Source organism: Heteronotia binoei, chromosome 11 (genome assembly GCF_032191835.1).
Source record: "Heteronotia binoei isolate CCM8104 ecotype False Entrance Well chromosome 11, APGP_CSIRO_Hbin_v1, whole genome shotgun sequence".
Classification (NCBI taxonomy): Eukaryota; Metazoa; Chordata; class Lepidosauria; order Squamata; family Gekkonidae; genus Heteronotia; species Heteronotia binoei.
Window position 1 is genome coordinate 36,351,482 of NC_083233.1, and position 24,962 is coordinate 36,376,443.

At 43.9% G+C, this 24,962-nt stretch overlaps 1 protein-coding gene across 1 annotated transcript in view; it reads left to right on the forward strand.

Annotated features, from left to right (window-relative positions):
- The first annotated feature begins 285 nt into the window (after positions 1–285).
- The window catches only part of NRK (Nik related kinase), a 121,811-nt gene continuing 97,134 nt past the window's right edge, over positions 286–24,962 (forward strand). Inside the window, exons 1-2 of the mRNA XM_060249208.1 lie at positions 286–725; positions 7,064–7,129. Of these exons, the coding sequence (XP_060105191.1) occupies positions 669–725; positions 7,064–7,129 (123 nt within the window). The 5' untranslated portion in view covers positions 286–668. The remainder of the gene's footprint in view (positions 726–7,063; positions 7,130–24,962) is intronic.

The window sequence follows — 24,962 nt, forward strand, 5'->3', positions numbered from 1 at the left end:
AAAAATGATGCTGGAGCTAATGTGCCACGGTGGATTTCAGCACCAGCTGAGACCCTATATTTTAATAGTAATTACAACTTTATGCGGATTTCCCCAGTGCCGGAGAAGAAGCCAGAGGCAACTCTCACCTGCTACCAGCATGCCCCCCCCCTCCAAATACACGCATCGGCTCCGGCTATTGCATCAACCACCCCCGCCCCCCCCCCCCCAGCAACTCGTTCCAGCCCATTCCAGGCACGTCACTTCCTAGCAAACTTTCCCGAGGAAATGTCTTTCGCAAAAGTTGTTTTCCTTTCAAGAACCAGGGCAGTGGGGCTGTTTCCTCGCCCTCTGACAGGGAGAAGGGGAGGGGGCGCTTCTTTTTTTTTTTCTTCCTCTCTTGCATTTTCTTTTTTTCCGGCCGTGCATGGCAGATTTCCTGTGTTTGTCACAGACGGACAGCAGCGCAGCCATGGACAGACTCCCTGGCGAGAGCTGAGCCAAAGGGGAGACCGTTAGATCGGCAAGGCAATTGAAACCGGGGGAGGGGGGAAGGGGAGAGAGCGGACAATCCCCGGGCCGGTTTTGCAGCTGCGGCTTCGTTGTGCGGCTCAGCTCCTGCAGCGATTCTGCCGCCTGGCCCCAGGAGCGCTCTGCCAGGCGCAGGGCGAGCCGCCGCAGCTCAAAGCATGGCCAGCGACTACGCGGCTAGGAGCTTGGAGAGCATCGATCTGGGGACGCTTCGGGTAAGCCCAGGCTGGGAAGGCGGGGAGGGGGAGTGGACGCGTGGCGGGCTAGGCCCAGGGTTGCACCCCTCCAAGGGGTGAGTTACCCTGGCGTTTCGCTAGTGGCTCCTCACTGTTCCAAACGCTTCACATCTCAGTAACCGACACGACAGCCCTGCAAGGTAGGCCCGTGTCACCTGGAAACAACAGCAACAGCTTGCTTATTGGACTTACATCTTGTCTTTCTTCGGGGCAGTGGCCGCGGAGGACTCAAAAAGTTGCTTTCTGTGGACAAGTGCTGGTGGCCAGCAGCCAGGGCCGGCCCTGCCATTAGGCAAACTAGGCAATTGCTAGGGTGCTGGCCTTCTGGGGGTGCCAAATTGGGCGCCCCCACGTGACTCGGTGATGTTATCAGTGTGGGGGGGGGAGGGGCACCAGAAGTTAGCCTTGCCTAGGGTGCCAGACAATTTAGGGTTGGCCCTGCCAGCAGAAAGGAGCGCCTGCCCCTGACCCAGGACCTCTGCCAGTACTGCAGGATGCGGTTGCCAACCCAATGGTAATTCTGCATTGCTCATGAGAGGCCTGAGTGCAGGGGCTGCTCAGTTTCCCTTGTTCCTGGGCCTCTTCAAACTCCCCAGTCTGCCCTCCCCTCCCCCTGCCCAAGCACAGGCCAGGCCTGCTGAACATCCGCAGAGTTGCTGTATCATATGCCCTTCAACCCGTTAATGTTGCAGATGAACTGTGCCAGCTTCAAGATTGAGGGAATGAGATGGACAAAGCTCCTGAAGCCAAGCTGGCAGAAGTAGGCTGTGCAAAGTCTGTTGCATCTGACTCTCTTGGCTGCTCTTGGACAAGTGAGAATAGCACGTGGCTTTACTTGTGCGGGAAGTGCTCAGCTGCCTTGCTCTTTGCAACCAGCCCTGCAAAGGGGGCACTGGCTGCAACAGTTGCTTGCTACAAGCCCCCCCCACCCCATGACTCCCTAAGTCACTGCTCTTAATATAGTTACATCAAATGCAATGTGGCTTTCACCCATACAGCGTTTCCAAAGGCGTTTGCTAAGTGTTCATTGTGTCTATAGATCTTACAACAACCCTGTAAGGTAGCTCAGAGTACTACTAGCCTCATGCGATAAAAGGCAGATGGGATTGGAAGCTGATGGCAGAACAGTTAACAGTGAACAGTTAACTTTCTGGGTCATGTTCTCTAAACCACTCAAAACTCCAGCTTTGACATGCAGACGGTATCAGTAGAAAAGAGCAAGAGTCCAGTAGCACCTTTAAGACTAACAAAATTTATGGCAGGGTAGTATCTTTTGTGAGTCACTGCTCCCTCCTTCAGATATTTCTAACCAGATGGCACCTGGAGTCCCAGGTTCAAATCTTCACTTTGCCATGGAAGTTGGCTGGGTGGCCTTGGGCCAGTTCTTGCTCTCAGTCTAGCCTACCTCGCAAGGTTGTTGTGAGAATAAAGTTGAGAAGGGGGAGAATGTTGTAACTAAAATAAGTAGATAAGAGGGTTAGTCCAGTCTAGTGATTAGAGAGTGTATCTGAGTACAGATCATCACATAAAGCTCCTCCAACCGTCATGCTCTCTCTGCCTAACCTACTTTGTTGGGCAGATAAAATGAAGGTCTGGAGGCTTTTTGTGTGTGTCACTCCCAGTTCCTTGGGGGAAGGGTGGGATGAAAATACAGTCAATAAATAACACTCAGGCTGACAAGTTCTTGTACTGAGAAAAAGTTTGAAATAGATTTGTGGTGGAAATCACAAGATCAGTGTCTTGCCCTCCTTCCTGCCTGCAGGCAGCTGTTTAAAAAAAACTGGGACTGCCTCTTGATATGGCATAGAGCTCAGAGCATTAAGGAGAAAGGGGGACACTGTTTGGAAGCAGTCTATTGGTTCTTGTGTTAGCTGTTTATACTTTTAAAAATGATATTTAGAGGCTGGTTTTGTGGTTTTGAGTAACGTGGGGTTGATGGTGTTAAGTACGTGCCTTGACACTGTTTTCTAAAAACCAGCTGGCTCACTCCACTGCCTGATTTTTTGGACAGAACAGAAGAATACACTGGGTGGGAGGGAATGAGTGCACTTCTAGCATTCCAAAAACAAACAACAAAAAAAGAACTCATTTGATGTAGAGCTGATCCAGTGAACATTTAGCTCATGCCATTTATTATTTGAAGCAATCCCTGGGCAGAAACACAGAGAAGGGTGGGGACAAAAGAACTATCACATTTGCAAGAGAGAGGTTTCAGCAGATCTTAAGACAAACCACAACCTGACAGCTTTAAAAAAATGTGCTGAAATTGGTTTGGTCTTGTGGTCTGAATGCATCTTGAGATATTCACAAGACTGGGATAGCTGATGGGATTTTTAACATGGGGTGGCTCCCAGAAATATTACTCCACAGGGGAGGGGATAAAGGTCCTGTGAATACACCCTGTGATGTGGAGTTCTTAGCAAGAGTGGCCACAAATCCTACTGGGTTTGTCCACTCCATTAAATAGAAACATTCCAGCAAATCCTGTATCCTTTCCTAGCCAGGGAATAAGGCCTAGAACATCAGGTATAAAATCCATCACCTCATTTAAACCTCATTGGAGAGATTTATATATCCAAAAAAATTAATATGAGCTCCAGAGACCAATTCCTTGGTATCTTGGCTATGCAATTTATCACTCTTGTTAATTTCTTCTGGAGGCTATCACTGGAGGATTCTAGGAAATAGAATTAATTTTGCAGATCATTTTCTCAGCATCTGTCCTCGCAATCTGTAAATTTGAGGCTGATACTGTGCAGTCCTTCCACACACTCTATCCATCAAACATTTTGGCTGGCTTGTCCCTTCTCTCAGCAGCCCCAATCCAGCTAAAGTCAACTGATACCAAGTGTAATCTCGAACAGAGTTTATGCCCTTCTAAACCCACAGACATCCATGGGTTTTGAAGGCGGTTTAATGTACTGTAAGTCTCACTAAAAACACTGACTAATCGGAAATGGATCAGGGCCAAGTATTTATAGTATAGTATCCTGTTTACACGCTGCAGGTGGGAGGTGATCACTCTGCTCCTACTTGCTGCCGCTTAGAGTAGAAGAGCTCTTGCAAGGAGCTTTGGCTGTGATCCTGCAACTCAGCTCTTGCAAAGTATCCCTTGCTTATTAGCTGGAAATAAAGCTGAGCCTTTAACAGATTTCCTCTTATGCACAGCATTGGCTGGTTGCAAGGAATCCTATCAGTTTCTGTACCAGTATCTCTGTAGGGCAAAAGTACTCCTGTATGAAGGAAAGGAGATCCAATACCTTTGTAAGAGTTGCTCATGACAGTTAAAATTCTGTATTGTGTTGGTAATTGGATTTTAACCGTAGTGTCGACAGTATTCTTCCTTAATATGGTTATAATATGGCAAGAGTATTATTAGTTTATTATCAAAAATATGAGTTTGTCATGCAGAAAGGAGAGAAGTTACTTTTGTCAATCTACAGGCATTAAAGGTACAGGCACACTCTTGTCCTTGTCTACCCCAGCTCTCTATTCAAGGATCAACCTGACAACTAATCTTAAATCACAGTTCTAGCCTCCAAAATGCTTTCCTAGTCCTGCTGCGCACATGTTCTAATAGAAGACAGTTGTGATGCATCAGCAGCCTGAAAGGAAGAAAGAACCACTTCTCGCCTGATTTTCAAAAAATGCCCTTGTCTAGTAACCTAGAAACCATTTTTTTACTCACCACAGGTGACTAGGCTGAATAGGCAAATGACAATTCACAAGCCTGGTTTAAAAGCCTTTGGTTAAGTTAAACCAGGCCTCGGATGCTAATATTACCCTGGGCTCTGCCTTTGGTCCTTGCCCTGTCCTTGTTCTGATTGGAACGCTTAGTGGTAGATTACAACTCCATCATCTGACCAGGCCAACTTCTTAATTATCTGAGCTGGATGTGTCTTTGATGTAGTGTTTTCTCTCTGCTAGCATTTGGTATCCCACAGCCTGTATGGCCCTCTGTTATCCAGCCATTGCCAAGTGTGCTACATTTCCTTTGACAGATGCCAAAATCTTGACCCAAACATTCATCACTTTGAGGTTAATTACTGTATTGCACTGTACCATATGCTGCTTTTCTTGCTTTGTCTTCATCATTGGTTGAGAAAGTCCGAAAGGTCTAAGGCAAGACAACTGACCTGGACGACGCAAAGCCAGTTGACTGTTTTCATACTTTTCTGCAACACTGTGAGAAAGCAAACTGTGCAGGAAGCCAGAGCATAATGTACGTACTGCCTCCATATTTAAACCAGGTAGAAGTTGTGATCTTGCTCTTTTGGTTTTATTTTCTGTGGTGGTTGTTGGAATGAGAAGCTTTTTTTCAAGCTGTATTCTAACGTTTATTTTCAGTTTTATATTCTGCTCAGTCCAGGCACAAGAACTGGGTGGCTTACAATAAAATGTATGTACAAACTATTTTTAAACCCCACAGCTTCTCCTTTGGAAAACTTGTCTTGCTCTTATAAATTGTCTTACAAAAAAGCTAAGTTCTATCAATACATGTAAACAAGACTATGTAGAGGAGGAAAATAACCCAGTGGTTTTCTTGCTATTCAGTACTTTGGTTTCAAAGTTCTTTCACTAAGGTGCTTTCTTTATATAATGTTAATTACAGAAAGTGAGTTTTTAAAAAAAATTAGTTTGGATAAGCTAGATAAGCTTTGCAAGAGAGCAGATGGAACTCAGCTGAGCACTTTAGAGGTTTCTTGGTAAGGCACTTGTTTTATATGTATAAATTTACAAGAATTTAGGTTTTCTCAACATTTTAGTATGTAAGGTAAACATCACAGGAGCTGGAAATCAATTAAGATTAAGTGTTGCAAGCTCAGCAAATAAAAAGTGCCTTTTAAATGGCTAAGACTCATATTCTTGACTTTTAATATCAATTAGAAATGCAGCCACTGAAACATCCAGTCTAGGTTTATGGATTTTACTTTCAGGTCAGAAGTCTTAATGAGAGGCAGTAGGTGGTGAAGACTTCTAGGTCCAAGAGAGGTTATATACATTTTTTTGTATTTCCAAATGTAGCGAAGGGAGTTGGTTAAGTTGCACACCAGCTTTTGAATCCTTGCAATATTGCTGCAAAGATTTGGCTCTCCCTCCTGTATGATTTTGGGATGGGCATTCCCTCTGTTTTCTTTTTGATCTTTTTTTAGAGAAATGGGTTGCCTTACTTTGGCCTTGGTGAGCTTTAAACAGAGTTTAATTTTCTGTTCTCTCCATGCTTTACCAGAATAGTTGTGGTTCCCTTATACTGACATACATTCCCACATTCTAACCCTTGTTATCCACTTGACCTTGAGCATATCTGTGCCTTTAACTCCTTGCAAGTGAGGGATACTGAAATTCCATGGACTGTTTTCAATTCCACCAGCTGTTTGCTAGGCATGGTCCTAAAATGCTCTTCTCCCTGTTTTTTTTTTTTTTTTTTGGGGGGGGGGGTTGAGTTCTGGTTTGCAATCAATGCTTTTGGAAATTATTCTTTGATCCTTTTTCATTTTCCAATTTTTTATAGAATGTCATGGGGTATATCCAGCCAGTTTCTTTACTCAGTCTCACCTAATTCTCCTAACTACAGCCCCTTTTCTACATGGCTTTTGGCCTTGAAGGTCAAAAGATCCTCAGCATAGCCTGTTTTGGTGGTAAAAGAGGACCCCCTCCTCCCTTACTCACTAGTGGAAAGGCTGGCTGAATATAACCATGTGCTTGTGCAATTTCTTTGCGTTCAGATCTTCTCCCAGTGTTCCTGAAATGTATGTGCACATTGGAAAAAAATACTGTCTCCCATGCATTCTTGATGTCATGTTAAAGTTTTATTGAGAGTAATTAAACACCACAGAAAATCAAAATGCTGCACAGAAAGAATCCTGCTGCAATGATACAAATGATCACATCAAGGTGGTTTCCCTTTTCTTTTAACAATATTTTATGAGCATTCATCACTGACATAATAGGGCAAAATATAGATGAATGGAGAACCACAACAAAGTATAAATTATTTTATTCCAGAATTAATGTTGTTATTCTGCTATAACTAGTTTTAAAGAAGAATAGGACACCATACAGAAAAAAATTCCAAAACAACAAAGAAATGAAGCACAGAAAATTTTTCCTCCTAACTTTTTTTTATTTTTGTTTTGCTTATAAGGCTGGACTCTTTCATAGATCCAGTTAATTTTGAAGAAGCTTGATGAGATCTCCCTAATAGACTGTGCTCTGTCTTTTATAAAGAGAATCAAGAGGCGTTTCCATAAAGCGCAAAATGCTGATCTACTTTAGATGAAAGTCACTAAAATACATTTTCATTTTTTCTCTCCCAGGATCCAGCAGGGATATTTGAATTGGTACAAGTCGTTGGAAATGGGACATACGGGCAAGTTTATAAGGTCTGAAATCTTTTTTAAAAAATATTGAATGTATTTCATGGCAAATCCACATAACTAAAATATGGACATGGCTTGTGTAACCTTTTATTTTTGTGCTATATATTGTCACTAATGCTATCTAATCCTGGGCAAAACTGTGATTTAAACTCCCAGGTTTGTCTGCGTGTGTTATCTTTGCTACTTCTCTTGATAAAGTGAGCCTCTACAATGACCATTGTGTTGTTCATTCTCTGCAGTTATCTTTCTTGGAGTTTTACAGATTGGAGGCAAACCTAAGTGATTGATCATCTAGTAATAGAATGCTCTTGATTGATGTTTGGAAATAGATGTCTGATAACTGGCTGGGGTTTTATCACTGTGTTTATTCATCATTACGTTGTTTTCTTATAAGCAGTATACAGATGTCATGAGCAAACCCAGTTCCTGAAGTCACACGCTTTTCGCCACCCCCTTATGTGCGGAGCTGATATTGAAGACTTTCTAAATTGCAGTCAAACTCAAACATCACAAGGAATGTGGTTAGATTTTGTTGTTGCTGCCAACAAGTCACGGCTGATTTATGGCTTTCTGAAGTTTTCAAGGCAAGAGACATTTAGAGGTGGTTTGCCATTGTCTGCCTCTACATCACAAGCCTAGTATTCCTTAGAGGTTGCCCATCCAAATACAGATCTTGGAAGCCTGCTTGGCTTCCAAGATCTGACAAGATCAGGCTAGCTGGAGCCATCCAGGCTACCCAAATCAGGAAACCTTCTGTCGAACCACTGTTAGTTGTGACACCTAAGTTTGGCCACAGTTTAGGAAGACTTTGATCTAACCACAGATTGTGATATCAAAATTGGGATTTGTTTCTTGCCCACAAGGCAGGTTTAATTTGTAAGCAAGGGACAAATCACAGTTTAATGCTCCTGAATTTGGATGTTATAACAAATTGCAGCTGGAGGAAAGACTTCTAAGGCTTGTGAAGGAGGGATAGGGGAAAGTGCAAGCTGAAGAATAAACCTGGCTTTTTTGTTATCACTGTCATCTTTGCCCTTGATATCCACATACAACCCAAGTAAATATCGGGTAGTAAGAATTCTTTCTTGTGATGGAATGTAGGGCCCAAGCAACCTCCACATGATCCCTGTTCACATGTTATAGTGAATGTGTGTACGCCTTGCATGTCCATGCATACATCTCTTTGTAAGAAAGAACTAATGTACGTTCACTTTACAAATGAAATTAGAGGCCAGTACCTGGATAAGTTTGTGGTTTAATGTTCACCTGTACATGCACTGAATATAACAAGAACATTATTCACAGATGTATAAAGAAAAATTTTATGTACACCATACATGGATTGTACTCAAGTTCTCTGTAACTTGTGAACAGGGCAATTCTTTATTAGTTTCTGACTGGTGCCTACTCTTTTGATTATCATTCCTTAAGTTTTCTACCTTCTCCGGGCATTTTCTCTGAGGAAGCTCATTATGTTATGGTGAAAGCACATTCCTACTGTTAGACAGAGTGAACTGGCCCACTTTAGAGTACCCTGTTTTTCAAGGCTGCTTCTCTGGGGTGGAAGTTAAAAATCCACACTCTGCCCTACTGCTCTTTCCTTTTATTCTTCTTTAGGTCACAGCCTTGCTCTCTCATGATGTTCTGTTGTCCCACATGCTGTTGCCTTGGATCAGTTTGATTCTGTTATGTTTTTTGCTTTAGATGGTTTATTGCCAGCTTTTATTGTTTCATGTTGCTTTTAGTGCAGCTTTTGAATTTTATGTGCCATTTTGTATATTCTGTTGTAAGCTTTCTGAGTGTCTTATTTTATTGGCTGATGGATGGAGTAGAATAAATAAAAACAGAACAGATTTCCAACTGCTTGTTTTATTATTATACTTCTACCATTGCAATTTTCTGCCTCAGGGATCAACATGTATTTTGGTGGTGGAGAGGCTGTAACCTCAGTGACAGATTAGTTTACACGTAGAAGATTGGGGTGTGTGGGTTTTTTTGCTGACTTATGGTGACCCCATATGGTTTTCAAGGCACAAGATGTTCAGAGGTGGTTTGCCATTGCATGCCTCTGCATAGCAACCTTGGACTTCCTTGGTGGTCGTCCATCCAAATACTGACTAGGGCTGACCCTGCTTAGTTTTGGAAATGCCCACTTAGAGACTCTGTAGTGTTGATGCTTGTCAGAGTAGACTGTAAAGGGTGAGACAAACCAACTGTCTTACTTGGTTGCAAGGAAATTTAATGTGACCAATGCCCGTCCCCCGCTTTTTAAAAATTTATCAGCTCATTTGACCATAGGTCTTAAGCTTAAAACTGCACAATAAGTGAAAACTTATCACTAACAGTGGTTACAAACAGCCCAATAATAAATTCAAGAGTCACCATAAAACCATCAAAAGATCACAATCGTAATAGCTAAATCCAGGGCTTTTTTTAGCAGGAACGCACAAGAACGCAGTTCCGACGGGCTTGGTGTCAGGGGGTGTGGCCTAATATATAAATAAGTTCCTGCTGGGCTTTTTAAATGTGAAACAAGGGTGATGTCAGGAGCTATGGCCTAATATGCAAATGAGTTCCTGCTGGGCTTTTTCTACCTAAAAAGCCCTGGCTAAAACCTTAAGGACATGTGTCATGATCCTAGGCCTAGTGAGGCCTACAGGCTCCAGAGAAGCCTGCCTAGGAGTTGCTAGTGGACCTACATCATCCAGGATCCCTTCTGTCCCTCTGATTAGGTGAAGAAGTTTTGGAGGGAAAACTTGACCAGAGTGGGGTAGATGGGACCTGGGAGGAAACATAAAAGCTCAAGCCACAGATAGGGTGGGTTCACTCTTGGAGAGGCTGCAGACAGAGGGTTCTCTGGAACAGTTGCAGCAGGAGGATTCCCTCACTCAAGAAGGGTGAGTCTTTGGTTAGAGGAAGGGAATGTGTATCTAGACATGTTAGGACTTTTCTTGTTTTGTACCAATAGTGTTGCCAATCCCCAGGTGGGGGCAGGGGATCCCCTGGTTTGGAGTCTCTTCTCCCACTTCAGGGTCATCAGAAAGCAGGGGGGAGGAGGAAACGTCTGCTTGGGCACTTATTCCCTATGGAGACTGATTCCCATAGGGTATAATGGATAATTGATCTGCTGATATCTGAGGCTCTGGGGGGGGGGTGCTATTTTTTGAGATAGAGGCACCAAATTTGCAGCATACTATCCAATGCCTCTCCTCAAAACATCCTCCCAAGTTTCAAAAGGATTCGACCAGGGGGGTCCAATTCTATGAGCCCCAAAAGAAGGTGACAAAATGAGTTATTCCAGGATCATGATCTGCTAGCAGTGGGGATATCACCCACCCAGGGTTCCAGAGGGAGATGGTACCTAAGCAAAAGTGGCGTAATCCATAAGGGCCTGGGGGATTGCTTATCGATGGCAGAATAATAGAATATGATCTAGTGCAGGACTGTCAGACTCCCGGCCCACAGAGTATTTGATCAAGAGATTCTGAGACCCTGTTTCTCCAGATGGCAGCCCCAAATAGAAATTGGGGGATTGTTTTAGCGTTGAAAGCTGTGATTGCCACCAGTACATACTGGTTCTTTTGAATAAAAGAACCTATGGAGGGCATTTGAATTTGTTCAGTTTCTGAATGAATATTGAGATTCCAAGACAGGTTGTGGCTAAACATCACATCTAAATATTTAAATTTAGTCACCTGTTCTATTTTCCCTCCATTAACAGTGAGTAATCTCCTGAGCCATCTCTGCTAAAACAGCCATCTTGAGTGCAAGGAACCTGCTTCAGCAGATATCCAGATTGCCAAGCCTTCTGTGGCACACACTGATGCATCATGGGATACAGTCCTATGACATACGTATTTATTTCATTTATACCTTGCCTTTCTCCCCAGGGGGGACCAAAGCAGCTCACATAATTCTATTTTATCTTTGCAGCAACGTCATGGAGTAGGTTAGGCTGAGTGTGTGTGTCTGCCAGAAGTTCATCTCCCAAACATCCATGGCAGAGTGGGAATTTGAACCTGAGTCTCCTAGAAACTAGTCTGACACTCTAACCACTGCACCACACTGTATTAAAGCTGACAGGGAGAACTAAGGGTTGAGGAGGGGAACATCTGTCTGGCAGCCCCCCCCCCCAACCCAATTGACTGGAACAAACTAATTTTCAAAAGGTATTTTCAAAACACTACCTGAGTAGCATAACGGGGCTGTTTCTAGGATATCGTTTAGAAGGGGGTCCATGCACAAGCAGCCCCTATAATCCACCAATTGGGGCCTACCGTAGTGGTCTCCTGCTATTCTGTGCAGCATATGGGATGTTTGCCAATCAGGCGTTTGTCAGGAAGAGTCATGTTTTGGTCATGTGCAGGGGAAGAAATGGCCTACTTTGGGAGGAGAAATGGGGGGAGGGGGTACTTGCTTTGTTTGGTACTTCTGGTTTAGCATTAAAGCACCCAGCCTGAGAATGTGGGAGACCAGCCTTCTGAATGTTTATCCAGAGCATAAATAACTTCATAAAAGAGAGTTTTATTTATGCTTTGAGAGGGAGAGAACATCAAGCATGGAGTGCAATGAATCTTGTGGCATTGTTAAATTATGAAGTGTAGAAGTAGATAGTGTGCCATGCAGAAAGTCTGTGTTGATAGGAATGCCTCAGGCAGTACTTGAAGGCTGGTTTTAAGAAATGAGCACTGAAAAGTACAGAATAGTTAAAAAGTTGGATGGGTAAATGAACTCAGCCATTGTTTTGAACCTAAAATCTTTTAGTCATTTTTGCAGGTAGGGCTGCCTACCATCGGGCATTTACCTGTTCTCAGGTTTGGTGTTGTATATTGGGCTGAGTAAATCTTACTTTGAGAAAGGTGTGTATGTTTTAACAGTGGCTTGTATTCGTGTTTGCCAAGCCCTCAGCATCCCAAAACCTGAGTCTCCAGGGGCAGTGATGTCATGCAGAATAGTCAGATGAATGGTAGTTTTTCTATACAACACTAGAAATTGTACCATGTGGTATCTGTGTATATATGTCATCACAATTGTGTGGCTTTAAAACATGGACTCTTGACCACACATGGGCATTAACTGTCTGCTACCTGTAGGTTTGACAGTCCCCAGGTTCCAGCGGGGGATCCCCCAGTTTTGCAGGCTCCTCCCTGCTGCCAGCCAGCTGGCCAATGCAGGAAAGCCCCACCCCAACAGCCACCGTGTGCCTTTAAACCTCAGCAGAATTAGAAGACCCTTATAACTTAATTGTAATTGTTTGTGTTTTGGAACATGTGTATGCCTTTAAATCTCAGAAGCAGGAGCGGGGCAAGCGGGCAGAGCCATGAGTGTGTGAAGCTGCAAAAGGCAGAGAGCAGAGTTCTTCTGTTTTGCATTTGCTTCAGAAGTTGTTTCTATCGTAAAATGGATAGGAAAGAATTAGCTAGAATCTGATTATGGGATGGAGGAACACCCCCTAAGGAAACTGATTGAAATACAACAGATTGTTACATTCAGCAACTCCATGAGTAAATTGCCCCAGTGAGATCACAAAAGTGTGGGCTTGCAGACTCACACTTTTGGCTGCTTTGTATGTGTGTGTGACCCTTTAAAAAGCCATGCTTGGAAATGCTTCAAAAAGCCTGACAAGGGGACTTATAGGGGCATGACAAATTTGACTTTCATTTAGTGGAAGTGCAGCTGCCAGGGTAGGCAAAAATAGAGGCTGAGGAAATGGACTATTCAGGGGAACTGCACTGCTATGTTTTTATTTAGGGAATGGGAAAGTCTCTTGGCTCCACCCTCAAAGTTTCCAGATATTTCCTGACCTGGCAACCCTAGGTACCTGTAAAATGTAGTGGAACTTTTTGTGGCAGGCTGTTGCCTCTGATGTCCAATTTACACATGGCACAGTCACCACAAGTAGTCATACACAGACATCTTAAAAGAAGCCAATGAGTGTGTGGGCTAGGTGATGGCCCTGAGGCTCTGAGAACAAACCCTCAAACCTGAATCTTGGGGCCAAAACCTGACAGCTATAGCTTCTATAGACTTCCACACCTAGCTTGTTAGGATCCACCTGAACCTGCCTAATCTTACCAGGTTCAAACGCTGGCAAAATGCTCTGCAAAGACATACAGCATTTCTTCTGTCTCACTCTGACAATCAGATACCTACCCATCAGTTCTTCATAAAAAGGAAAACTTTTATACACACACACATGCATGCACCGCTTGTTTATGTTGTCACGTATATAGCTAGCTTTAAAAAATCATCACTCATTGAGGTCTAAAAAGGCAATGAAAATGCAGTGGGAGCCATTGCGGTATAACCAAAACAAGACAACACATGAATCACTATTTTCCTTCTGAATGCTACTGGGCATGAAATTTAGAAGATGGCTTCTTCATTCTCAAGCTTGTATCAAAAGCATTCATCATCCTATAAATCAGTGTATTTCTTTTGTATGTGTATGTTTATGTCCAGTTTTTCAGCCTCCAAGTCGGCTCTTAAAGCAGCCTAATGCAATTAAAATATAATACACAATGTTGGGGATGGAATGTGTGTGGTTCAATGGGTCCATATACAATGAAAGGCTGCCAGGCTCTAGCTTATTAGACTAAACTTTGTTTGAAACACTAAATCCTGAAATGGGTTGCACATTTGCCCAATTATTTAGGATCCAATTTCTAGTAACCAACTTTGGTTAAAAAAAAAAAAGATGGTGTGGCAGCTATGCCAAATGAGGCCACAGTGGGGAACCACCACAGCAATGCAGAAATGAGCTCTGTGGTAGCAGCAGCAGCAAGGGAGGGCTGTGAAAGCTCCAAGTGATGATGCTGACCCCAAAGGGAATAATACAGAAGAACCCCCAGCAGCATCTTAAAGAACATGCAACTAGTGTGACTGCCCTAGTTGTGGTTATGGGAATGGCTGTACTAATGGGGGGGGGGAAGGCGGAGTAAAGAAGCACAGGGAAAAGAAACCTTGAACCATGCACAGTTCCTTTTGAAATAAATGAATGCTGTAAACTCTATACATATATAAATATAGAGAGAAAACCACAGCACTGGCTACTGTCTTGTGTCAGACCAACGTGCCATTGTTGATATAGTATGTAATAAAAAGATGGCGTATATTAAGGTTTTGTTGTATTCTTTTCTCTTGAAGCTGGTCAGTAACAGTTTCCCAAGGATGCACTGAGCCCTGAATGCAAGCAGTGCTACATTTAGAGTATATTAACAGCATTTGAAGACCAGTAATATCTCTCTTCCTTCCTTCCGCTGCCTCTCCCCATGGTGTCAAGGATCAGTAGACGGAAACAGGCTGGAGGAAAGAAATTCGACACAGGAAATCTTGTGCCATTTCCTCTCCTTTGGTTTTTTGTGGGGTTATTCCCCCACCCCACCCCCCACCTGTACACAAAGTGAGGCCTTTTGTGTAAGTTAAAATGGGATACTGGAAAAGATCATTGAGAGGTAGGATGTTAGTGTCACCGCAAACAGAGAGGGTGACAGAGCAAACTTCAGCTTCAAATGAAATTGCCCTGATATTATATAGAACACTATGAACATGGCTGTGAGTGTAGCCTAGTTAGTTGCCTATGGCAAACTCTGTAAGGGGATCAGCCGTTCCCCTCCTCCACTTTATCTTCAAAACCACCCTGGTGAGGTAGGTTTGCCAAAGAGAAGGTGGTTTTGAAGATAAAGTGGAGGAGGGGAATGGCTGATCCCCTTACAGTCTGCCATAGGTCACTAACTAGACTAGTGAGCGATAAACACACTCACAGCCATGTTCAAATACCGAGCTCTTTGGATAACCATATTTATCTGCTGTATCTTTAGGTTCTTATTAGAACAGGTATTTTATAATATACTTTTTGCAAATAATATTGCTTTTGCCTGAAACTGTTGTGCAGAATGCTTTTTTATGGAAAAATCAATCTTGACCAATACAGACTGCTAAGTTTTAAAAAAAAAAACCCAGCAAGCAGAACATCACTTTGCAGTTATGATCAATGACCCCAATTTACTTGCTTTCAAATCAAATGGATATTGGGAAACAGTCGATTAGGATTATGCAGCTACTTCAGGTGGATCTTAGATTGGAAACTGCAATGCTGTGCACAGTTACTCATCCATTGCAACTCATCCTACATTTGACACAACAGGGGTTTGGGTTCAACAAGAAGAGATGGGATTTAGACAGCAGGAGGCAACTGCAGCCTGACCTTGTGGATATTCCATCAGCATAAGGTTGGATGATGCAGTCTCCAAACAGGCCCTTTTAAAGCTCTCAGGTCTCATCATGGCTTTACATTGACTTCCATGTAATGTCAGCTGGATAGTCCCTGAAGTTGCATACCATCTTGTGTTGCATACCAGTCCTGCTTCCAAAAGTTGCTTCTCTCTGGAAAGGTTGCTGCCAGCCCCCAAGTGGGAATGGAGAAAAAAGCCCAACCGGCTCCGTGTACATTCGGCTTACAACCGCTTAATATAAGTGGAATGTTCTTCAATAAAGTCAATTTCACCACTCTTATATTGCCCATCTTGTTTATTACATAGGCACAAAACCAAAAGCCATGAAAAAAAGTGTGGAATATTGCAAATTTCTATATATTCACACCAAATGCGTTTTCTTTCTCAGGCTGCTCACAAAAGATGCTTCCGCAGCCACTTAAAGCTGTAGCGCAGCGCAACAGGATCCATCTATTTCAATCAGTGGTGATTCGAAAAAGAATGAGAGTAGAGCATTGGACATAAGAGAAACATTGTGTGATAATTGAATAAGCTTATGCTGGTGATAAAGCAAAAAAGCGAAACAGGAAAAATAAAATCGATGGATCCTGTCGTGCTGCGCTACAGCTTTAAGCGGCTGCGGAAGCATCTTTTGTAAGCAGCCTGAGAGAGAAAACATATTTGGTGTGAATATATAGAAATTTGCAATATTGCACACTTTTTCATGGCTTTTGGTTTTGTGCCTACATAATAAACAAGAAGTGCAATATAAGAGTGGTGAAATTGACTTTATTGAAGAACATTCCAGTTATATTAAGTGGTTGTAAGCCGAATGTGCAGGGAGCTGGTTGGGCTTTTTTTCTCCATTCTATCTATCTGTGTGACTCTTTTGTTGTGGCTGAGCCTCCAAGTGGGGCCTGGAGAGCTCATAGTATTAGTTTATCAGTTCCCCTGGAGAAAATGGCTGCTTTAGAGGGTGTACTCTTTAGCATTGTATGTAGGGATGCCAGCCTCCAGGTGGGACCTGGGGATTCCTCAGAATTACAGCTCATCTCCAAACTACAGAGATCAGTTCCTCTGGAGAAAATGGCTGCTTTGGAGGGTGGACTCTATGGCATTGTACCCCACTGAGGCTTCTGTCCTCCCCAGGGCCTGTCCCCAAATCTCTAGGTGAGTCCCAACCTGGATCTGGCAACCCTACTACTGAGGTCCCTCTCTTTCCCAAATCCTGCCCTTTTCAGGCTCTACCCCAAAATCTCCAGGTATTTCTCAACCCAGAGCTGGCCACCCTATCTCACTCATCCTTACAAGATGCATTCTCTTGAAGCTAGGAAGGTCTGGGTCTATTGAGTAAAATGTTATGCTAGTTTCTTTTGAAACAAACCAACCTGGGGTTTTAAGGGGGGGGGGGATTTCATAACATTTTCTTTGTTACCCCTGCTTACCATCTTCATTTTATAACTGCTGCCTGGGAACATTTCTCCTCAAATGTATAAGGAACACTATAAAACAGAAATGCTGTTGATTTAGTGGATGGACTCTGATTTATTTACATGTCCTGTCCATGAATGTACATTGCAGCAAATCTGAGAAATAAAAAAGAGTTTGAAAGAGAAACTGTATTGCTTCAATATGAGTGCTTCCCACCTGAGCATAAAAGATTAACAATGCAGTTGATTTCCGTGGAGTAACTCTGCATAGGTTTTTCACTGATAATCAGCTCAAGCAGTCTCATAAAAAAAAAAGCTGCCGAATTTCCTCCAAATATTTATTATTTAGAGAATCCATACCCTGCCTTCCCCTGGTCTCTATAGCATTCAAGGGGGTGCACAAGATGGGAAAATAGAATGCATCAATATATCAATCACAAAACAATAAAAATACACATCCTCAAAATAGAAACAGGGCAGCAGTACAGTTACACAGCCATTGAAGTAGTGAGAAATTAAAAAATGCCATTCAATAAAAAACACAGTAGATGCAAAAGATAGATGGGTGGGGGGCTGCACAATCTCAAATGCCTTCAAAAGTTAAAACGTTACAACCAGGGGTTGAAGGATAAGAGAGGAAGAGGGTAGGTAAATAATTGGGGGACAATGACTTTATATCCTAAGACTAAGATCACAAAAAATGAGAATGCAACGATAGTAATAGTCATTAAAAAATAAAAGGTTTCCATCAATATGCGGATGACACCCAGCTCTACCTATTGATGGGTGGCCAGTCTGACTGTACCCTGGAAAATCTAGACCTGGCATTACAAGCCGTGGCCTCTTGGCTCAGACTGAGTCGGCTGAAGTTGAATCCGACGAAGACGGAGGTTCTCTACCTGGGTCGGGGCGGTCCGGGGAGAGAGATCCAGCTGCCGGCCCTTGACGGGGTGCCACTGATACCGGTCCCCAAGGTCAAGAGCTTAGGCGTGCTCCTTGAGTCCTCCCTTACAATGGAGGCTCAGGTGGCAGCCACTGTTAGAGCTGCCTTTTTCCATCTTCGGCAAGCGCGGCAGCTGGCCCCTTACCTGGAGCGCAATGACTTAGCGACGGTAATCCATGCTACGGTCACCTCAAGAATAGATCACTGTAATGCTCTCTACATGGGGCTACCCCTGACACTAACCCGGAGACTACAACTAGTGCAGAACGCTGCGGCACGGCTGTTAATGGGGCTACCACAACGGGAGCACATTCAGCCAGTGCTGAGAGAGCTGCACTGGTTGCCTGTTGTGTTCCAAGTTCGCTTCAAGGTGTTGGTATTAACCTTTAAAGCCCTATATGGTCAGGGACCTTTCTATCTCCGGGACCGCCTTTCCCCATATATTCCCCAGAGAGCACTGCGAACAAAAAATCTGCTGTCTACCCCTGGCCCAAAAGAAGCCAAGCTATGCATAACAAGATCTAGGGCTTTCTCGGTGGCAGCACCAGAACTCTGGAACACCCTCCCAGAAGCTATAAGGGCCCTGCGGGATTTGTCAACGTTCCGCAGGGCCTGTAAGACCGAACTGTTTAAACAGGCTTTTGTGGTTGATTGAAAATGGGCTGCCACCGGACATCCCACAGAATGCTGGCGAGCATAGGCAGAAGTCAATACCGCCTAGATTGGACTGAGACAGCGCTAATAGTTTTAAATTGATAAGTAAATTATGGTTTTATATGTTTTATTGAATTGATTGTTTTTATGATGTTGTGAGCCGCCCTGAGTCCGCTTGCGGAGAGGGCGGGATATAAATGTAAAGTAATAAATAAATAAAAAGGGAAAAAGTCCTTTTGTCTTTTAGAAAATAATTTGGTCATGCTTTTGAATATACCCTTGAAAATGATGTAACCCTTTTTAATCTGGCCTTTTTGAAGCTTTGTCTCTTTTAGTGTAAGCTGTTGAGAGTTAATATACAGTTAGATAAATGTAAATCTGCTCCCTTTTATTTACAAAACTGAAGCAAAATCTCCATGTGGAAACAGAAAAATCTGACTCTGGTCCTAAGTAGCAGATTTCATAATTCAGAGGGAAATGCTGGATTCTAGACATTCAACCCAAAACTTCTGTGTTTTACAGCTTAGGGATGGACATTTGCTTGCCCGGTCCATTATTCGATTGTACTGGAATTTTTATAAGAACATAAGAGAAGCCATGTTGGGTCAGGCCAGTGGCCCATCCAGTCCAGCACTCTATGTCACACAGTGGCCAAAAAACTAATTGCCATCAGGAGATCCATCAGTGGGGCCAGGACATCCACTAGAAGCACATCCCCCCCAAGAATACAGAGCATCACTGCCCCAGATGCATTTTGCTGAGATGCATTCCATTTTCCTTTGATTCTGATTGAAGTATGACAATTGCTGAAACCAATTCCAAAATTGGATCATTTGTAGTTTGCTGCTGCTTTCAAATCCTTCAGCTCATTTGTCTGTTTTTACTGTCCCCCAACATGGTGCTGCTTTCCTGGTGCTAGCCGTGGGTGGGGCCAGGTGAGGCTTTTGCCTAAGAGAGCTTTTCATTGGCTGAGCAGGTTTTTGTGGTTTTAAAATGTTGCTTTGGGAGCAGCAGCCACCAGAGCACAAGGATCTTCACTAACTGAACTGAAGGCAAGCTATGTGTACATGCAAGAAAATATCTTAAAACAGTGTGTTCGTTCAAAAAGGCATCCTGTTCAACAGAGCTGCTGCCTGAAGTTTTTAAAAGTTTCTATTAGAGTTATGCATAACTTCACTCCCTGGCATTCTGTAGTGGGCTCTGCCTCTTGGGGTGACTGTTTTCTGGTTGTGCCTACCAGAATTCTGAAGATGCCCATTGGATCAAAAAAGTTGGAGACCCCTGCTCTAGATTATCACTCCCCCATGTGTGTATTGATAAAACACTGCAAAAAAAGCAAACTTCCTGTGATGATGCATGGTGTTGCATCAAGATTTCTTTGTTTGTAGTACTTACAGTGGTGCCCATCAGTGTTCCCTCTAAGCTGAATTAGCGTGAGCTAGCTCACAGATTTTTAGCCTCCAGCTCACACATTTTTGTCTTAGCTCAGGAAGGATGACCCCAGAGCACATTAATTTATGCAGCAGCTCACAACTTTAATGCCAGTAGCTCACAAAGTAGAATTTTTGCTCGCAAGACTCTGCAGCTTAGAGGGAACATTGGTGCCCATAGATTCCTGCTCATTGGTCTTGATTCACCCTTACATGTTATTACACTGAGATATTTATGCCAGCCATGGAAATCAGCAATGGGAAAAGATGCATATGAAATGAAGGAGGCTAAAGCTGCAACCAACTGCACATAGCTGCCCCACATAAAATTTGGATGTTAAAAGTGGATCATGAAAATAAAACTAGAACTCCACAATCTGGGGAGAATATCAGAGGAGCTTGGAAGCATCCCTATTTAAAATCTGGGAAAGTAATTCTGCCATTTGACCAAACTTTAAAGAATGTGCAATCCAAGCAGAGATTTATTCTCTGCGGAAAGTGTGCAATTCAGTCCATTGTCGATGGCTCTTTCCTCTTTTGGCTGTCAGGGTCAGGCACTTGCTGCAGTGTATTCAGCTGTCTTCTTACAACTTGCTCAGCTGTCCTTTTCCCTCAAGAATTTGATTTTTCACTTGGGGTGCTTTCACACATGCTAAATAATGCAATTTCAACCCACAAGGGACTATTTGCAATTGGATTTTGCCATTTCATAGAGCAAAATCCAGTTGCAAAGTGCATTGAAAGTGCGTTATTTAGTGTGTATGAAAGCGCCCTTGGTTTGACTGACTGCATTTTGAGGTAAAACGACAGAGATGAGGCTGAAAACTATGAAGGTGTGTAGTTAGCCCTGGGAACTGGAGAGGGAGGAGCAGAAAACTCAGGTCTCATTCTCAGTTTCCATAGGGTCCCCATCCTTCAGGTATAACCTGGAGCTTTCTTGGAATTACAGCTGATCTCCAAAGGTCAGTTCTCTTGGAGGAGATGGCAGCTTCAGAGGGCAGACTCTTTGGAATCACATCCTTCCTGTGCTCCCTCCCCAAACACCAGCCTCCCCAGGCTCTGCCCCCAAATCTCCCAGAATTTCCCAAGCCAGAGTTGTCAGCCTTAATTGCCACTGATTTCTCCTTCCAAACACTAATTTTTACTCATACATTAGGGTTGCATTAGGGTGAGGCCTGGACATCTCCCAGAATTTCAACTGATCTCCAGGCTGCATAAGTCTGTTCCCCTGGGGGGAAAGGCTGCTTTGGAGGATAGGCTGTCTGGCGTTATACCCAGCTGAGGTCCCTCCCCTCTCCAAACTATGCCCTCCTGAGGCTCTGCCCCCAAAGCTCCAGGAAATTGCAAGCCTGGGGGTAGGTAGGCTTTCTGTGTGTTTGTGTTCAGCTGGTATCTTTTTTTGTAGTATGCCCATACAAGGACTAGCTTGATCCAGTACAGGCCACTGCTGCGGGCAGCAGAAGGCCTAGGGTTGCTAGGTCTGACTCAAGAAATATCTGGGGACTTTGGGGGTGGAGCCAGGAGACTTCGGGAGGTAGGGCCAGGAGTCTGAAGGGAGTTCTAGTCATCACAGTAAAGGGACCACACACCTTTTAAATGCCTTCCATTCATTGGTAATCCCTTCTTTGGGGGCTCATAGAGTTGGACCCCCTGGTCCAATCTTTTTTGAAACTTGTGGAGAGGCACCAGATGCTATGCTGAAAATTTGGTGCCTCTACCTCAAAAAACAGCCCTGCGCAGGGCCCCAGATACCCATTGATCAATTCTCCATTATACCCTATAGGGACTAGTCTCCATAGAGTATCCTAGAGAGCCCAGTGGACATTCAAACTCCCCCCCACCCCGCTTTCTGATAACCCTGAAGCAGGGGGAGGGCCTCCAAACTGGGAGATCCCCTGCCCCCAGCTAGGGATTGGCAACCCTAAAGGGACCCCAAGCTAATCAGGGAAAGCCCTGCCCTTGACCTTGGAACAACAGGGTTTGAAAAGGTGGGGCAGTTGTATTCCCACCCCCTTGTTTCCTGTTTGCACTTTCCTTTCCTCCATGCAGGTCTGCATTGGCTGGTATGGTGCAACAGAAATTTCCATATTTTTTTTTGTATGGAACAGATGAGAGCGCGTAAGCAACTGGGAATAACTTTACAGAAGGAAACACAGTTCTGACTCTGCTTCTCACTGTCTTTTCTCAAGGGTCCTTCTGAAGATGTATGTCACCCCTGGTTACCCCCAATTACATCTCTTTTCCCTATCCAGTTGAGTGGAGGGGGCGGGGAGCTTCAATTTGAGAGAAGCCTCAAGGAAGAGCTAGTTGCCACCTCTTCCTTGCTTGCAAGAGTCTGGGTGGGGTAATTTTCTCCAGACAGCCAAATTAGCATGAGTACTCGTGGCACACAGTAGTCCATGTTGCACAGGCTAAATAATGGCCATTGTCTCTGTCATTTTTCCAGGAGGTTGGGGTTTGCCCTTTACTAAGGCTAATAAGCAGGGATGTTCTTGCTTGATATTGTTTCATGCTCCAAGCTTTCTGGAGCAGTGAGGGTTTCCAGGGACAGTTCTGCCTGGGATGGATCCCTTTGAAAGATGGAGTGCTGAAGGCTTAGAACAGGGATGTCAAACCCATTTGTTATGAGGGCCATCTGACATAAATGAGACCTTGTCGGGATGGGCCTTGTGTGTTATAAAATGTAATGCCAGGTGCAGAGATATAAACTATATAAAGGACACAGACAAACCCAATTAAGGATTTTTTAAAAAAAACTTAAAACATGCTTAAAGCACTTGTTGATTTTAAAGGTGCTTTTTTGTATCTCTCCCATGGGATCCAGGGAACTGGGCAAAGGAAGCTTTGGCCCTTTCCTTCCTTCCCCAGGGGACCAGGAGGGGGAGGAGCCTCCTCCAATAGAAGGAAGAGAGGATCAGTAGCTCTGCTGTGCGATTGAGTGAGCCTGACAAAGCAAGCTCTCCCTCCCCACCCTTCCTCCCAAACAGACTGACCTCAGCCAATGGAAAAAACAAAAGTTCTGCTCTGTAGCTCCCGTGCGATTGAGCAAGCCTGGCAAAGCAAGCTGTGATGCAGACGGAAACAAGAGAGGGGGAGAAAGAAGCAGATGACAGCCAGTTGCTTGGGAGACTGATAGGAGCTCTCTGAGGGCTTGATTTGGCCCCCTGACTTAGAGAGTAATGCCTGCTTCTCTCTGTGTCTATTCCCAGCTCAGCCCTGCTGTTGTAAACACATACCTCTGCCTGCCCCTCAGTTCTTCCCAGTGCTAATGAATACTTGAACAGAGTCATCAGGGGGCCTTTTTCTAACTATGTACTCCCCTGGAGGAAACACCAGTTGATCATTCTGGACCATTAACCAGCAGCCACAACAACAGTAACACGAATGAGTGGCTTCTCCTAGTGAATGTTTCTCTCACTCTCTCTCTTTCCAAGCATCAAAGTTGTTATGTTTTGGGGGGTTTGGAGAAGATGCAGAACTGGTTACCAAGTGGACATTGTGTTGCTGCCGCTTTTGAGTTTGTTGCAATTGCTGATAGTTCTTTTTAACTTGTCATTGCCATTTTGACCATTCTGCTTTCTGTTGGGAGCCTTGGAGAGATGAAGAATAGCTGCTGGAAATCTGCAAACACGCAAGCAGCGTCCTATGCACTCTTGTGACTGGCACATCCCTCTTCACCTCCTGCCCATTTCAGTGGAGCTTGCCCAGGAGAAATTTTGGGTGGATTGTACATCATGTTAATTAGTGTCTATGGGGGTGGGTGGGACTGCCAGTTGGATTTTTTGCCTGAAGCACCAAAAAGCCTGCCCCTGTGTAACTGTCAAAAGTAGGCATGGCATCAATTTTGTTGGATGCACTCATCCACCAAAGCTCATCCTTCCCACATTTTCAAAACAACAACCTTCTTTTAAAAACAGGATTGTAGCTGGTTGTGCTGATAAACTGTTCAAGATAGCAGTCCTCTCAGCTGCAAAATATAAATAGATGTGCAGATTTTGGATTTCATTTAAAACATTCTTCCTTGGCCTTTCCTCTGCATATTTCTACACTTCATTTTTGGAGAAGGCTTAAACAACAGGCTTTTTGTCTGCCAGATATCTCCATTCACCAAGGCCAGGCCAGATTTTCACCATGTCACTGGTATATCATGCTCTCTATTTTGTAAATGGCTTTGCCTTCTTGGGATGCCTTGTGATGGGACTGTTTGGGGAGTGGTGCTAGCATTTTCATTCATCAGGATTCAGCTCCTTCTCCGACCTCTCTAGAAAATACTGGGTGCATGGATTAATCATACGTGTCATGGTCATGTGTGGCAATGCAGGACACAGCCTGCTGTTTCATGCCCTGTAGTGGTTGAATGGCAGATTGTAGGGCAAATGTGTTTTCTAGCATATCTTTAAACTAAAAAAAAACCCCTGCCCTCCTGTCTTTAAATCAATAGGAAGACACATTATTTGTAGAGTAAACCAGCACAGAGTGCAGCAGATGAAACTGATCCTATACCAGCTGTCTTGAATAATGTTGTGGAGTAGTGGTGGTGGTTCTGGGGCCCTACAAACACATCCCTCTTTTCATCTGTGAATTGTTCGGAGGCTATGAAGGACATCATTTCCACCTCCACAATGGGAGGAAATATATGGATGTGCCTCAGGACACACCGGCTACAATCCTACACAGAGCTGGGCTGCTCAAATCTCATAAGGAAGTCAAGGAGCACAGTCCTGCACATTCCATATGCCTGGGGCTGCATGCAGAACTGGAGCTGCAGTAGCTGCTGAAACTGTGTCCTTCCTCCACAGTCTGGTCTCTGTGCCAAGCCACTGCTGTGTGACAAGTTCAGAACTGCAGCCAAACCATTCGTTCCTAGGCAAGTCTCTTTCCTGCCTTTCTTAAGACCATCCAGCACTTTGTTCTGCTCTAGGCTATGTAGCCTTTTCTCCTTTCCATGTGTGTGTGTGTGTGTGCTGTGTTGTGTTTCTCATACAGGTACTTTAAAAACAATCCCTCTTTCCAAGTAGGTAGAAGAGTTATGCAAAGAAATACGTGAGAAGTACGTGAGATTCCCAACTGGTTGGTTTTCCATCAGTATCTGTGGCCTCATGACATGTTTTCCTCTGTCTCAAATTTTCTTCATATAATGAGGGGGAAAAGACAGGTGCTGGTTTT